The sequence below is a fragment of the Mustela putorius genome, unplaced genomic scaffold (assembly GCF_011764305.1).
Source record: "Mustela putorius furo isolate JIRA1106 unplaced genomic scaffold, ASM1176430v1.1 tig00537227_pilon_pilon_pilon, whole genome shotgun sequence".
Lineage (NCBI taxonomy): Eukaryota > Metazoa > Chordata > Mammalia > Carnivora > Mustelidae > Mustela > Mustela putorius.
In genome coordinates this window covers 24908695-24926740 of record NW_025422368.1, presented here as the reverse complement: position 1 = coordinate 24926740, position 18046 = coordinate 24908695, and the positions used below count along the sequence as shown (strand labels likewise).

Here is an 18046-nt window from a genome sequence, read left to right as displayed (position 1 = left end):
GAGAAACTATCTTCAACAAAAGAAAAAGATTACTTGGCTGAGCCAGCATCTACCATGCCTTCACTTCAGCTGTTGGCCAGGTTAGTTTATCTCCACTTCTGCAAGTCACTGAGGAAATTCAGAAGTACTTTCCACAGGTCTGATTTCTTACGGGGCTGAGGGAGAAACTGGGTGTGCTGTCTGTGTGTACATACGCACACACTAGAGGAATTGTTTTTTAATTCTAATTAGGCTTTGAGAACTTGACCTACAAATATGGACATATGCATACATGTGACATATAATATTCATTCTTGGAGAACAGGAAGTAGATAATCTGGCCATAATATACAATTCTTTAATATACTGCCACAATTATAGGAAAACAGATTCTGTTCTTGCTTTTGTCAAGAAGTACAATTTGGTCTCAACTTCCAATCTACTGAAATCACTTCCTTAAAAGCCATTTCTGACTATGCTTATTTTCTCAGTCTCTAATCACACTAACCTCTCTCACATACAGCCTTTAGCCACCAGGACCATAACTTCTTTGAAATGTTTTACTCCTGATGCCTAGCCCATACTCTCCTTATCTCTCAATCTTCTGTGTCTTTCTTTTCCTCTTGTTCCTTAATTATGGACATACAAATTTCTCTACTGAACCCTAATCTCTTTACATACTGATTCCACAGTTATCTTCTACAACTTCAACTGTCATATCTACGAGAAAACTCCCAAATGAAGAACACCAGCCTTAACCTTTCTCCTGAAATGAAGGCAGCTTAAATACACAAGTCTAAGACAAATTCATTAGGCTCATGTTGTCCCAAACCAACTTTTTTAAAATTCTCTATTTCTGTTCAAAGCAATACTATTCCTTTAGAATCAAGGCTTGAAACCTCAAGAATCAATTCTGACTCCTCTCTCACCCTCACATCCCATCAGCCAGATGGCCCTGATGAGACTTTCCCCTAATCAAAACAAACAAACAAACAAACAAAAACCACCAGTTAACTAAAAAAAAAGAACTGAAATATAATCTGATAGACTAGATTTCATTCCTAAACATATTTACCTGTATCAAACTCCAAAACTTTTATAACCCATCATTTTGTTATCTGTACAATAGATAATATTGTAGCTGCTCTACCTACTTTACCATAATCAAATACATGATAACACACTGAAAATCCTAAACCATTACATAAATATCAGTATTCCAATTTTTCTATCAATTTCCATTGCCACTCTAGTTGTCATTCATTCAGTTATTCATTTCTTTAAAGATTTATTTATTTATTTGAAAGAGAGACAGTATATGCACACATGCTCATGAGTAGGAGAAGGGGCAGAGGAAGAGAATCTCAAGCAGATTCCCTGCTGAGCATAGAGCCAGAGGTGGGGCTGATCTCACAACCTAATCATGACCTGAGCCAAAAACAAGAGCTGGACACTTACCCAACTGAGCCACCCAGGCTTCCCTCATTTTTTTTTTCCTTTAATTATTCTTTTTATAAATACTTACTGAGGACCAACTATAAGCCAGGCACTAAACTCAGCATTTGAGACATAACAAAAGGACAGACGCAGTGCCTATCCCCACAAAATTTACAGCCTAAACTGCAAGTCAGAAAATAGGTGCACAGAGATGTGGGAGGGTTCTCTGGGAAGGCTTCCCAGAAAAGGCATATTAAAGCATAATACAACACATAAAACAAATAGGAGTTAGTATAATAAGGGAGCGGGAAAGAGTGCTGGTGGGAAACAAGGTGAGAAATTCCAGGGAAAGGAAACCACATAGATAAATCCCTCAAACAAGAATGAGCATCCGAACTATGTCATTCTCTTTCCCACATTTACACATTTGTTTCATTGCTTTTTCTCACTTCACAATCTTTCCCCATTCTCCCATCTGTGCCTATTCAAATCATGAACATCCTTCAAAGCCCGGATCAATAATATATGCCCAGCTTCAAGAATAGTACTGGACTCATACCAGGCATGAAATAAACATTTTCTAAACAAATGGATGATGAAATCTTCATTCTTCCCAAATCACAAATCTGCTTCATATTACAAGTATGTATGTGCCTGTCCTATCTCCCCTTGAAGTAAAGGACACATTCCCATAGCACCTAATGCATAATAAGCACTGGAAAAATATTTGGAGGATGAATAACTCTAATAATCTAAGACAAGACAGAGCTGCTAAGGATACTTTCATCTTCTATTTCTGATTTTACAATGATTTGGCAGAACAAAAAGCCTAGGAAATTCAATATATTATTTATACATGAATTATATTAATATTGAACATTTGGTCTTCCATAAAATATCTCCCATAATGGAATTCATTTTTGCATTTGATTTCTTGGATGGTTAAATTTTAATGTTTAATACTTTAGACTGACCTTCTGGGGGAAAAAAAAAAAACTTCTAAATTCAAATACTGGTAAAGATGTTATATTACTTTAGGATATTTTTATACTATAAGAATAAGAAGTCTTTTTAATTAACAAACTGGACAGCCTAAAAATATTATTTGGTACCTCACTTTCCTGAAACTAAGACGGATTAGGAAATGTAAATTATATTTTAATTTCATTTAAAGTTCATGATATCATTTTTGGAATCATGCCTCAAGCCACGCTGCAGAATTTGTTACGCAATTTATCATCTGTTATTAAAAAAACCCTAAATTAAATCTGGGTCATTCCATTTTCAGATCAAAGAAGGCCAAGAGCAAAAGTAAAAAAGAGGCTTTCAAAGAAAAGGCAAAGTGTTCAATAAGAAAAAAAAAAATTCTAGTTACTGCAGAGTAGTACCTGTAGGAAAGGCAGCCCAAGGAATGGCAGGAGACGTAGTTTGCGCCTCACCATTTCCACCATCAAAAATCTCTGCAGCCTAGGGGGAAAAAGAAAGGCAAATTTATTTTCAAAGATCTAAAAAATAGAAATGCTATTTAAGCAACCAAGCCTTCCAGTACCACAGGCTTATTCTCTGTTATATACCACACATTTTCAAATTCCCACCAAATACTTAATTGTTTCTCAGTCTTCATAGTTACCACCCTAACCACTACTCCCCACCCCCAGTAGGCATGCTCTGTTATTTTTAAGTAAAAATCGCCCTTCCTTACTAAAATATATCTCCTGCCAATGAAAATCTTCTTTTATATATCCTCGATCACATTTTCAGTTGAGAAGTTTACATGTAAGTACTCTAAGTACATCTTTTTCATTAATTAGCATAAGACCTAATGGAAATCAATCTAAAGAAATAGGGTTCATCTATATTCTTCAATAATCTACCACTCGGACTTCCTAGCATTCAACATTGAGAAAATTCTTAAAACTGATGTTTTAAATTAACAAGCCTTCCTATTAAACAGTTTTTAAAAGTAAGGGACAGTCAATTACTGCATGTTGAGTTTCTGGATAAGTTTTCTCTCTTAATTGTTCAGATCACAGCAAAGTTATTATTGAGAAAAAGAACCAGAATTTCAATTTGGTTCAGCATTGAGTTGTCAGCCAAGCAGAAGTCAACTGAGGCAATCTGTCACAGAAGCTAAGTGACATAGAATATAGTAACTATTATCTATAAACTACAAAAAATGAACATGGTTTACATAACCAAGGATGGAAATCTTCTGTATTTCTACAACCAGATAGAAAAAGAAAGAACCCTAATAACTAATTAAATTGGAATAATTGGTTAACATTGTAATGTAATACTGAAAGGAACAGGTCCATTGACTGTAACATTGAAGTATAATTTTACTCTGAGGAAAATACCTACTCTATTTTTTTCTGATATAATAAATCAAGCATGGTTTAAGTGAAGAAAACTGTACTAAGTTTAAACTTTCAAATAACTGACAACTTGTAAACAAGGAACTAAGATGATATCTAAAACATCTATTATCCTCAAACTTTAAAAAATTTTAACAAAATTTTAAGTGTTAATTTCAGCAACAGAAGATTTAATCACCCAACAAAACCTAAAACATTTTAAAAAATGCAAAAAAAAAACCATACAAATCTGCCAAACATAAACCAGTGTCAGAAAAAATGCACAAAATAGGTATGTCCATATTGACAGACAATAAGAACCGAAAAGAAATGATCCTGTTGTTAAAAAACTCACACCATTTTTTCATAATAATCAGAATACTGAGTATATACTTAATACCTTGTTTCTCCTATTAATGTCATTAATTAAAGTCCTGGTTTTTAATAAACAATCTCTTTTTATTTATTTTTTTTTTTTTAACCAAATGCCAAATTAGGTGAAACTCTTACTAAAAAGGAAAAAAAAAAGTCGCAGAGCTCACTTGGTAGTTCCAGGACTTGAGCTCAGGCATCCTGACTCCTAATCCAGAGATTTTCCTGCAAGACTATACTGGCTCCATAAAAATAACTGGGTTACAAAATATTTCAATAAAATGAACACACACTGAAAAGGATTAAGGAAAAGACCGTGCTTCTTCAGCTAACAATTTCCACTTACAAAGCATCCAACTTAAACGTGAGAGAATAATCTAACACCACAAACTACTAATTAGCCCTATAAGCCACCAAAATGCTATGTAGTTAATACACTAAATCAACTCATTACAGGTGTAAACATGAAAACATGTGACAGATCTGCAATACTCATCCTTCATCTCACAAGTATTTCCTAACAGACATGTATCTCAGCAAAATCATCAGCTGACAATTTTTAAGACTTCTTTAATGCTCCTACTAGCAGTACTTAATTAACTCAACTTAAGCCATTCCATGGGCATGACCATACATTCAGTAATAATTAGCTTTATCTCTCAAAAGAGATATATCTTCATTTTCCTTGATTTCATTTTTTATTCCAGTGTTACATTAAAAATGATCAAGAAATGATCATGAGTGCCAATGATAAGTAGTATATTTTCAAACTAATATACAGCAAAAAGTTAAAGCAATTACATAAGCAAAATAAGATAATTGCACATACCTCAAAACCACCAAAATCATCATCATCCATTCTTCAAGTGCACCTGAAAAATATCAGAAGACATTGAAACAAGCCCACACACAGAGTCATTTATGTCAAAACATTTTTCTGACTTAAATGTATATATATTTTGACTTGTAAATTAAAACTATTTCATTTGAGATTTTTTAAAAATCTACTTTTTGTAACTATATGGGTATGCAGTTTTTAATGCAAAAAGACTGGAGGTTTTTTTGGCAAAATTAGCCATTCGGGCAAAATTAGCAATTTCTGTGACTTTTTCAGCAACCATGTATTTTGCCATTTTGTGTTGAGACGCCAGGAGTGGAAAAATATTCTTTTACATTTTAATTTGCTTTTCCCAAATTGGCGCTAGGGCTCAATTCAATAATGCTTCCTGCTTTTTGCATCTATTCCTCAGTTGTCTGGCGACATCAGCACAAACTCCAGCTAAGAACAGGACTGTGGTGAATTTTTGGAAATCTGTCCCCCACCACAAAGGTTCTTCCCTCGGTTTCATGGCCGAGGTTGATTTAGATTTTCAAAATTGATCAGCATTTTTGAGCTCTGGCCACAACTTCTGGAGCATTTTGATATGTGTATTTTTAGCTGAAACTGCTTTGCACTTTTGGAAAAATGTGGAGCAAGTTACTAGGCTGATCAAGATAAATCAAGTCATGTATTCATGGGAGAACAGGGAAGAGAAAAACACAAGTGAATATCCTGAATTCCTCTTTTTAAGATAAACTACGTAAGAGAGAGACAAGCAGTAAGATAATACATGCTTTACTTTGTACTTAATGTGTATCATTAAAATGGAAGGAGAAAACCATGAGTACCAGGACTTTAAAAAGAAGAAAAAAAAAAAGCTTTTATCTAACAAATGATTTAAAAAAAAAAAAAAAGGAAGAAGAAGAAAGAAAGAAACCTGGAAAAGTAAAACAAGTAATAGATGGTATACAATAAATGAAAAATAAATTCACAATAAATTGTGAATCAGTAGCCACAAGTAAATACTCTGGTCAATAATAACTGGTTTCCATTTTTATCTTTCAAAAGTGAATGTATCCAAATTATTAATTATAGTTTCTTTGACTCACTAATACAAGATGGACTTGGTTACAGAAAAACAACCTTCTCCAAATTCTAAGAAAAAAACAGCTAAACAAATTAAACCATGTTAAGCAATAATTCTAAAAGCATTTTCTAAGGCACTTTGCCTTGAGTGATGAAGCAGTAGTCATCTATAGTGAGGTTTTACCTTGTCAATGAAATTAATATTAATGCCTTGAAAAATAAAACTCAAAAATAGTCAAAGAAAAATAAACAGTGAAACACAATCTCAAGGATTGTTTTGTTTCAATAGACAAAGAAAATTTATTTTCACAGAAACTCAAGTCGGTAATGAGACTAAAAGGAATATATGGAGGCAGAAGAACATTATAAAAAGGAAGGACATTAAATTAACCCAAATGAGACACCACTATTGTCACCATTACCTACGATTTAATAGTTTGGAGAAAAAATTTTAAAAGATGTATTTCTCAAAAGAATCAAAGCTAAGCAAGTCATCCACATACAACACTTAAAATATATAAACCAGACTCTCAGAAACTTTTGATGGTGGTTAGTTTGAAATGGAATTCACATTAATTCTGTTGCAAGCAAATAGAAATCTGTATGTGATTATACATTTTTCATGAAGAAATTATAAAGTAAGAGTGATATGGATGCTGAGAACGAACCAACTCAAACTATAAACACTAAGTTTGTGTTTTCCACATGTATTCCATGAATCTCAGGAGACAATTAAAAAATATTTTTAGCATCTACAACACTGTATCCAAAGAATACAGTTTCAAGAGAATTTCTAGAGTAATGCTTCTAGGTGTTTCTGTAAATCACATCCCAATAAATTATTTGGAAGGTGCCAGAAATCTTGAAAACAAAAATAAAGAGCCATGTTTAACAATCACCTCAGCTTGTTTGCCTATGGTAAGGAACCAAATACCATCACTTTCCTAAGTACTGATTTAACTCTACAAAAGCATACATCAGTGGTTACTGATGTTTTCCATATCCCAGCAACCTTTACATATTAAAAGGACGATGACAGTTTTCCTCTACTTTATTTTCAAAGAACTACTAACAGATTTTAAAAGATAGATGTGTCTTGAATTTCTTAAAATATAATAATTAGAGAAATATTTATTATTTTAACACATTAACATTTTCCAAATATTTTAGTTTCAAATCCTGCAAGTTTCTGGTTTCTTATGAACATTACAAAGAACAGGAGAAAGTAAAATTAGCAGCATTGATTTGTATAAATCAACTTCACTAAATACAAAAATTAAAAATTCGTTTTTAAAAGTAAATACTACAAGTGGGGATTTCAAGTGGGGACTCCTTTATAGAGTTAGCTAACTCCAGCACATTTAAAACATTATTTTATCTAAAATGCATTTATAACTTTTTAGAATATTTGTAGCACTTAACATATACCCCATTAAACTACAAATATAATACAGAAACACCAAATATACCTGTCACGAGCCTGGCTAAAAAATTGGAATATCGTGTAGTTCATTCTCTGTTAGGTCTGTTATAATAGAGCTCAGATATCTCCCACCTGAAGCGCTTCATGATGTGCCCACTAGATATATCGCCATGGCACACATGGCGGGGCGGGGGGGAGGATTAGGTTATCTACACTGAAAGATATCACAATATCTAGTTTAATAATTCTCAGACTTCTTTATATGTGAATTTGATCTCTTCTGTTGCACCACTGTATTAATTCTCTCTTTTATTATTCCCAGTATTTAATACATTGCTGATATTTTATAAGAAAAACATATACACAACACTTATTGTAACAAATTTTTATTAGGCAATTCTATAGAAGAGAACACTCAAGATCCTCAAGGAGTTATGGTCTGGGGAGGCAGAGGTGGAAGAGTATAAGAAAATCATGCAAATGTTAAGAATATGAGCTATAAAGTAGCCTTAAGAAAGAAGAAAAAATGTCCAGGTGGGAGGAAAGATTTTTAGATGGTGATATATCTAGTGGGCACATCATGAAGCGCTTCAGGTGGGAGATATCTGAGCTCTATTATAACAGACCTAACAGAGAATTTTAAATTACACATTAAAAACATGAATTTATTAAAGTCTTTTCCACAAAGTCTTTTCCTAAAAGATAGCAAAGATTTGTTTTGATTGTTTGCTTCTGCATAAACACAGTGTCAGAGAGAATGTGAAATAAGAAAACTGAAGAAAAGTTTAAAAGCAAATATAAGGAAGATGGATCAAAAACTGTCAATGAGGAAAATAAGAATCAATCACATTTACATCAAAGCATCTACAAAGCATACAAAAAATGCATGACAATGAAAAGTGGATAAAGGTGAGACTCAAAATAAGAGTGGCAGATGTATCCCAAAATCCTCTTCCAGAATCTACACAACAGAACAACTTATAGTTCTTTATCATAGAAGAAGACTGAAGGTTTATTCCCTAGACAGGATAAAGCCAAGGGTCCAGATTAGAAGACACTGAGACTGCTGAACTAAAAGTTCTCTTAAATATTGAGACCCATTCTCCCAATCCTCTTTGATCACTTGTCAACAGAACTGCCAGAAGCTATGCCTAAGTTTTTAGTCGTGATCTTAGAAGATTCTTCTCTGGGGCAGTTGGGTGGCTCAGTCAGTTAAGCAACCTGCTCTTGAGTTCATGATCTCAGGGTCGTGGGATGGAGCCCTGTGTCAGGCTCCACACTCAGTAGGGAGTCTGCTTCCAGATTCACTCTCTTCTTCTGCCCCTCCCCACACTTGCTCTCTCTTTGTCTCTAAAACAAATAAATATTTTTTTAAAAATAAGAATAAGATTCTTCTCTGGTGAATCTAATCAACCCATGAAAAAGGACCTCATGAGAGACTCCTCAAAAAAACCAAACCAAACAAACAAACAAAAAAAATACAGTTCACTCAGATAATATTACTTTGACAAATCCTACCTACATACAGAGAATTTCCAATTTGTTCCTGGTTTTCAATAAGAGGATGACTAGGATAAAGGCTAAAAGAAAAGACTATCAGGTTAGGTTGCCTTGATTCAAATTCTAGTTCTGTCATTTAACTGTGTTACACTGTGCAGATTACTTCAACACTGTGTACCTCAGTTTCCTCATCTGTCACACAGTGATACTAATACTACTACTACTAATAATAATAGTAACTAGCTCCTAAAGTCCTTATGAAGATTAAATAAGTTAAAATAGATGAAGCACTTAAAACAGTGTCTGGTACATTCTAAGTATTATATAAATGTTCATACTTCATTAGTAGTACTCCATTCTTACATATGACCACATGGCCAAGGCCAAGGCCAAGTCCAACAGAAGATATGAAGAATGTATTTAATATAAAAAACAAGAAACCAAGCTGGAAGGAAGGAAGAAAGGAAGGAAGGGAGAAAGAGGTGGAAGGAAGGGAGAAAGAGGTAGAAGAAATAGAAACTACACAAGAAAATTTTCAAAAAAATTAAAAACTATAACTAGTACTTCTAGAGAGTTAACAATAGAAGATAGTACATCCATGAAATAAGAACAGGAAACTCTAATTTGAGGGTGGGTGGGGAATGAGAGAGGGGTGTGTACCAAGATTAAGGGATTAAAACTAAAAATGATTTCAGAAGTGAAAAAATTGCAGGTAAATAATAAAGCTGAGGAGTATAAAGAAAACGAACATCAGAGTAAATACCTAAGAAAATTAAAAGATCCTGTACAGAATATGCAATATCTAATATTAGGAATTCTAGAAAAACGAAACAGAAAACAAAAGGGAAGAAATCATCAAAAAAATAATTCAAGAAAATTTTCTAAACCTAAAAGTATAATTTTCAAATTTAATCCAGGAAAACAGAAGAATAAACCCGCACTGAAGCACAGTAGAGACAAAAAGAAGATCCCACAAGCCCTCGAAGAGATAAAATCGTTTTCATACAAAGGACAAAGGACATAATGACATTCGACTTCACAGCAGCATTACTGGAAGGCAAAAAAAAAAAAAAAAGGAAAAATGTTTGTAAAATGTTGAGGAAAATGATTAACACAAAGAATTCTAAAATGAACCAAACCAACAAATAACTAATTTGTGGGAAGACTAAAGTCATATTCATACTGCAAAGCCTCAAAAAAAAATTATTTGCCATTCTTTCTTAAAAAGCTATGGAGGGGTACCTGGGTAGCACAGTCAATTAAGCATCCAACTCTTGGTTCAGCTCAGGTTATGATCTCAGGATCATGAGATCAAGTCCCCTGTGGGGCTCTCCACTCAGCACAGAGTCTGCTTATGTCTCTCTCTCCCTCTCCTTCAACTCCTCCCCCAACATGCATGCACACAATCTCTTTCTCTCAAATAAGTAAATCTTTAAAACAAACAAACAAAAACAAAACAAAACAAAAAGCTATGCAGTGAACCAAGGGAATAAGACAAGACACACAAGGAAGAAATGGGATTAGAAAATAGGTACCCTAACTCAAGTGAAAAGCAAAGGGAATTCTCCCAGAATAATGGTAAAGTGAGTTCCCAAGCTATTTATATAGCAAGGATAAGGAGCAACCCACCTAAATTTGCACAGATCAGAAAGTTCCTGGAAAAGTATTCGAGCAAATCAAATTAATAGACTGTCTCATGTGTTTTACCGTACAGGAGAGTAATGTTAAACAACTGGGTGGAAATTCAGAGTTGAATTAGTGATTAAAACATCAACTAAATGAAAACAGAGAGAAAATGGTATGTGAGACAGGAAAAGTAGACATTTTTACAGTACTGTATTTCTTATCTGTGAGTACAATTTACATAACAGTAATAATGAACAAATACTGGCACCAAAATTATAATAAAACCATATTGGGAAGTTAAAAGAAATAAGATAAAGTATGTGGTATGGGTGGTTGAAGGGGTGGTAAAAGAGAGCTAAAGCTTCATCTTCCATATTGGAAAGCTGATGGGTATGAAACCGAAAAATCAAGCAGCAGCCATAACACACGTTAGGGATGCACTGGTAAACACTAAAAGAATCAACTATATGTGCTAAACATCTTGCATCTAAAAAACAAGACATAGAGGGCTAGAAAAGAAGGGCAAGGATATGAGATGGCTGTGTTTCATAACAGGTAATTTACAACTTTAAACTCTGAGCATATATAATTAATTCTTTAAAGACAGTATTAAAAAAATCATGGCAAAATGAACCAACCATCTATTCTTTCTATCAAAATACTTGGGGGGAAAAAAACCCTCAAGGAAAGAAAGTTTTTTTTTTTTTTTAAACAAAACTAACTATAAACAGAAGCTTAAATATTTTAAATTAATATTTAACCAGTGAAAAAATTAAATTTTTTCATGTTAGTCTTCTTTATGACATTTATTAACATTTATTACAAGTTTATACAAAATGTAAAAGTGTGTCTCAAACACCTAAAGTTCCTAAAAATGGAACTAAATGAAAAAAAATCTAAGAAAAAAGAAATTTAGGTAACTGACTTCAAAAAGTACAATTTCCAGAGATCATCCAGATTATTCTATCAGCCCAAAGTGTCTTAACATTGTCCACTTAGCACTTAATTCAATCTCTATTCCATGTGAAAAACTACTGGCTAACCAGCATCCTCATAATCCCAATATTTTTTTCATTTGATCCTGTTTCATGCCATGTTTCCTAGAAGCAAAAGACAAGTGATTTTTTTTTTTTCTGACTGTCCTGGGCAAACATAAATTGGTAAAAGGAACCAGAACAAAGGAAGTACACACACACACACACACACACACACACACACACACACAGAGAGACAACACCCCTTAGTCAAAGTTAAAAATGAAAAGTCACCAAGACTCAACTAATTTGAAGAGTCTAATCATATAAGATCAGAATTTCCGGCTTATCTAGTCAAGGAAATTATTTCTTTTCCCTAATTTCACATAAGCTCTTCCAAGATAGTGCAGAGACCGTTTCTTTTACCTACTTTTAACTCTCTGGCACCTTCGCCAGAGGAGCACATAGTAGGGTCTCAAAGAATACTTTTGAATCAGTGCCTTTGGAATAAATCACTAAATGAAAGCAAAGGAGTTGCTAATAGCTCCCACATGACTTCCCTTCCCTTTTACTTCTCTAAGAAAAACATGTTGGAACTTGAGTAGTAGAGGATCGAGTTGCTAGCACTAAAACAGAGCTTCCCATATTAAGGCCTACATCTTAAAAAATCTTATATTGCTACACTCCTCTGTCTTAAGTATCCAACTATTATTAGCGCTATCAATAATTTTGAAACGTCCCCTATGAAGCTGAATCACAAAATTACTGCTACACTATCAATACTAGTGCCAATAGTAAAATGTCACAAGTTAAAAAAATAACTGAGGTATATATTCACTTCCTGAAAAATATTCTATTCATAAATGATCAGATGGGAAGACATCCCAACCACTAGTAATTCTAGTAACTAAATATTGTCTTTTATATAATTTTCATCTGTACTATCAATTAAGTTTTTGTTTTTGCCAGCCATCATTCAGAAAATTTATACATCCCAGCTGATAACAAGAAACAAAATTGCACAGCACTTTTACATTACATTCTCCAAACCCTTACCTGTTTCCCAGCCTCTTTGGTTACTTCTACCTCCTCCAACTCCTCATAGCAATCCTTCCTCCAACTGATGGATGGATGTCTGATCCTGTCTCATTATCCTGTCCTTCAAAGACTGCATTTAGTCATGATCTTGATGCTCTGCCCAAACTTTGCAAAATTAACCACCTCGCTACATTCAGTTACATATTTATAAGCAAATAATAAATACTGTTATATGGCCAACCTACTGTCAACCCAAAATTTTCAGTATATCAATTATACTCTTCCTACCCACAAAATCTTGACCCTCAATGTTAGGGGTTAGGTATATCACCTCATCTCACATTTTAAAAGAGGACAAGGCCACCTCTGGATAGAAACAAGATTTAAGAAATACTACAGTCTCAGGGTAGCTGGGTGGCTCAGTGGGTTAAGTCTCTGCCTTTGGCTCAGGTAATGATCTCAGGGTCCTGAGATGGAGCCCTGCATCAAACTCTCCGCTCAGCGGGGAGCCTGCTTCCCCATCTCTCTCTGCCTGCCTCTCTGCTAATTGTGATCTCCGTCAAGTAAATTAAAAACAAATCTTTTTAAAAAAAGAAAAAAAGAAAGAAATACTACAGTCTCTTTCTCTTTCTTCTTTACTTTCCTCCAAGAGAAAAATGGTAGTGAGAGCAGGACATCCATAGGTTCTCTATTGGGTGAGATTAATGTATGAAAGTCAACATGCATACACAATATCAGCTCATTGAGTTCCTCACTGGGAACTGTGTGCATAAACATATTATCCCTCTAGTGCAACTCCCATGAGAGAAGCTCATCAGAGAAAAACTTCATTTTCTTAGCATGAAGACATGTTTTTTAGCCTGCAACTGGATGAATAAACTTAATTCAGAAGAGAACTTGTAGAAGACCTCATTGCCACCTCAATCCAAACCACATTTACACTAAACTTTTAACAATAAAAGCACTTTTCTGATTCCTATTACTTGGTTCCATTTCTCAATCGATTCAGATCTGGAGTGGTACAAGGCAAATGACAATGTCTCCCAGAAACAATCAACAATATCCAATTACCTGTCTTCTGCCAAGAATTTAAGAGAATTCGCTATAAAATTCATGTTTCCCATCTTCAATAGGATTCACAGTGCTGCCTATCACGCCTATTTTTTCTCTCAATAAGCCTTCTCTAATTCTCTAGCAACTATTTCAAAGATTCTCAATGCTCCTCAAACAACCAACCTTCCCATTCCTTCCTGTAACCAAAGCATATAACCAAGCCTCCTGCTAAAACAGAAGGCATTTTAAGAAAGTCCCTTAATGTCTTTCCACCAAAACTGTAGTTACCAGCACCTGTACCAAACTATTCCAGCTTATTCTGCTCACACAGAAAGAGGAATCCCTCTACATTCTTAAAGCTAATTTCTTCATCTGTGTTCTGAGACTTGGTTCTCTCAATTGTGTTTTCTCTTAAATATTTAACTTCCTCCGCTTATTTGACTCCTCCCAAAACACTGAAACATGCTCCAGGTCCTACATCTTTGGAAATGAAACAAAACAAAAACAAAAGCAACACCCCTCTCAACTACAAATTCTTCTCCAACCACAGCCCCCTCCTTTTCACAGCTCAACTTCATAAATGCTCTTTCTTACAGCCCATGCCTGTAACCAATTATCTCCTTTTCACTAAATGCAAAAAGACACTTTCAATTCCTTGTCTTATTTGAACACTAACAGCATTTGACCAGTCTTTCCCTCTCAAAACACCCTACCCCCATTACAAGACAACCATACTTCTTTTCCCTCTTTCTTCCAATTTTTCTGGCTACTTCTTCTCAATCTCCCTTGCAGGCCTTTCTACCTACACTTTAAATGATGGTTCTCCTAATTAAACACTCCAACCTACCCCTTCTTGTTATCTCAATTCAAACCCACTCCCTGGACTACCTCATTCACTCCGTTGGACTCAACCACAAATACAAGCTAAGAAATCTCTAGTTAAGATCCACCTCCTGAACTCCAGACCCACACAAACAACAGACAATTGATTAGTCTTTTTTCCAGTCTATAAAGCACCTCAAATTCAATACAAGCAAAACTGACCTCAAGATCTCCCCCCGCAACCCCGAGAATACCTTCACTCAGTGACTGCTACTACCATCTACAAAACAGCTGCCCAAGACAAAATCCTGGAGTCATCTTTGGCTCCTTTGTTCTCTCACTTCATACAACCAATCACCAAATCCTAAGTCCTAAGTACCTCTAGAATTCATCCATTCCCATTCCCAGTATCTTCACTCTAGATAAAGCCACCATAGTGTTTCATCTGGTTTATACCATCACCTACAAAACAGTTGTTTCCAGTTTGCTCCTTTTCTACTCCATTCTCCAGTCTGCTACCCAAATGGTCCTTTTAAAATACTCACCTAGTTAAAATCTTTCAGTGACTCCTCATCACTTTAGAGATGAAGTCAAAATTCTTAGAATGAATTAATGAACTTCTATAACCTGATTTCTGGTACCATCCTCAACTCTAACACATCCATATCCTGCAATCATGTAAGAGTGTGTATTTTAACCATGGGACTTGGGTCAAATCACCACTTCTCTCTCAACTTCAGTGTCCTCATATGTAAAATGAACACAATGATTAGATAACTTCCAAGATACTGCATTGTAAAAGCCTCTAAAAATACTATTCTATGACTAAAACCAAATTCCTTTTTTCTTCATAAAGAACTTTCTACTTTCTATTCTGAGTCTGTCATTTTTCAATAATTATTATCATGTTTTAATTCCTCTAAAATGCAGAAATTAGATGTCACCTTATATTCTTTGCTTTCCACCATGGCCAAGTAAATCCTATTTTATTTTCCCCACTCTTTATTTCCTTTCTCTTCTGGTGATCATCTTTCTGATTCAGGTATTTATTGCTATTTCTTAAAAATTACCAGAACTTACTTGTCATCCTTCTCCCCAATCCATTTATCATACTGGACAACTTTTTCTAAAACAAGTGCATTTTAAGCTCTAAGACTATTATCATGAAAGTCTCAACTTCAAAGCTTTCAAACTGAGAATGAAAAATCCATGGTCAATGAGACATGAACTTTGGAGCCTCATATGTAAGCAAAGTAAGCATAAAGACAAAGTTGTGAACTGCACTTGCACTGATCATTAAAAGCAAAAATAAGTCCTATAAAACACCTACAATTACATCAAAATATTAAGGCAGAAAAGGGCATACTATACAACAAAAATACAGGAAAAAAAGTTATACAACAACATAGTAAAAACAGTGTTGCCATTATCAGGTGCAGAAGATCACAAATTTAATATTCTCCCCAATAAAGACAGTGTTTTATTTCTTTCATGGTTTTATATGTTCTCATTTATGTTTCTTCTGTTTACAGTGAAATCTCATTTATCTGGATAAATATATCTAATAATCACATCTACCTAGAATATGTTATTCTGATACAATAACCACAAAACTATTTTGGGTAGACAAGAGTGAAATTGTAAACTTAGTGTCTCAGTGCTCAAATATGTTATTCACAAATAGCTTTGCTCACTTTTGTATTAGACCTTATTAGAGGTCCCCAGTGCCTCCCTGACTATATCTATAACTCCCCCTGACTTACTCTGTTCTAGCTACATGGCCTCCCTGTCATATCCCTGTTTCAAGAAATCTGGCTGTTATTATTATTATTATTATTATTATTATTATTATTTTGTTTCTAATAAAATCAGCTTATGGAAACCCACCACCAAGCATAAAACTAAAGATCTTAACCATAAATTACATGCAAACCCTCCCTAGGGCACAATCCTCCATTCATTTTTCATCATTCCCTTGCTTTCAAAAATAGTTTCATTTTATCTTTATCTACTAAGGAAAAGCACACTACTTCTAATCTGGCTATTTTTAAAGGGTGTCCCATGACATATAAATTAGGGAGACCTAAGTTTTTTGCATATTATGTCATTAATATTATTTCAGCTATCATTCCTTTTTTTACTATATAATATACCACAGTTTATTCAGTCACTTTCTTGTCAGTAGATATTTGAGTGTCTATTTTGTTATTGAGAGCAGAGCTGCTATGAACATTTTCCAACACATTTACTTTTGTATATATACAGTATTTCTCTTGGGTATATGCCTACAAGTAAAATCCCTGGGTTATAAAGTTTGTCTATATTTAGCTTTGCGGGATAATGAAAAACTATTTTCCAAATGGTTGCAGAAATTGTATTTGTTGAAGCAGTATGTAAGAATACTGTGAATCTGCATCCTTTCCAACACTTGGTTTTAAATGGTATCCCACTGTGTATCTAATTTGATCTCCCCAATTATTAATGAAGCTGAAATCTCTTCAAATGATTATTAACCATATATAATTTGTGAAATACCAATTTCTAGTTTTTTAATTTTTGCCTGTGCCTTTTGATTTATGCAATTTAAAAAATATTCTTCATATTAATCATTGTCAGCTTTGCATATTGCAAATATCCTCTATTTTAGAACTTATTTTTCATATCCTTTAAGGTAACTTCTAATGAACAAAATATTTTAGTATGTTAACTGTATTTATCTATTCCATTATAATTTAGCCAAGTTTAGTCTTATTTGTTAAATACTTTCTTATCCCTAGGTCTAAAAGATATATACTTGTATTTTCCAAAAAGTTAATATTTTATTTTTGACATTTAAGTACTTAACCAATCTGCAATTTAACTTTTGTATACAGCAGGTGCAGAGATTCTATTTTTCTTTTGAAAATTTCATTTATTAAATAGTAACTTCTTTCCTCATTAATCTGATATGCCATCTTTACCATATACCAAAGCTCCTCAAATGTGTGGACTGGTTTCTGGCTGTAGGATTATTTCAGTAGACATAAAGTCTTTATGATATTGAGCCATTTGCCCATAAACATGGTCTATCTTATGACTCAAATTAGAATGAGTCTTTTTTTAATGCCTATTAATAGAGTGTTAAAATTTTCCCTAAAGAAGTCTTACATCTCTCCTGCTATATTATTGCTAATGATATCCTACAATACAATTTAATGTCTTCTTTTAAAGTATGTTTACTAGCTGTTTGTCACTATTTTATAACAACACAATTAACTTCCGTATATTAGTCTATCTATATATGGCTATTCATCTTTGCCAAACTCTTCTATCTAATAATTTACCTATATTCTTTTGATTTTATATGTAAATGATCATATTGCCTCCAGATAATACTTTTATTTCTTCCTTTCCAATTCTAATACCTCTAATTCCTTTTTTTTTCCTTAAAGCATTGATAATGTCCTCCAATACAATGCTAAGTACAGGAAGCAATACAGTGATTATATTTTCCAAAGATGGTAACAAAAATATCTCCCAACTCACATATTCTTCTAAGACTGTATCACTGATACTTCTCCCA

The 18046-nt window shown here is 33.9% G+C and overlaps 1 protein-coding gene across 5 annotated transcripts in view; it reads right to left on the bottom strand.

Annotated features, from left to right (window-relative positions):
- Positions 1 to 18046, bottom strand: part of CCDC91 (coiled-coil domain containing 91) — a 356615-nt gene that overhangs the window by 288851 nt on the left and 49718 nt on the right. For all 5 annotated transcript variants that reach the window (XM_004755697.3, XM_045073381.1, XM_004755696.3 and 2 more), the window contains exons 2-3: positions 4972 to 5014; positions 2805 to 2883 (exon numbers count right to left, since the gene is read on the bottom strand). In XM_004755697.3, coding sequence (XP_004755754.1) covers positions 2805 to 2883; positions 4972 to 5001 — 109 coding nt within the window. In that variant the 5' untranslated portion in view covers positions 5002 to 5014. The remainder of the gene's footprint in view (positions 1 to 2804; positions 2884 to 4971; positions 5015 to 18046) is intronic.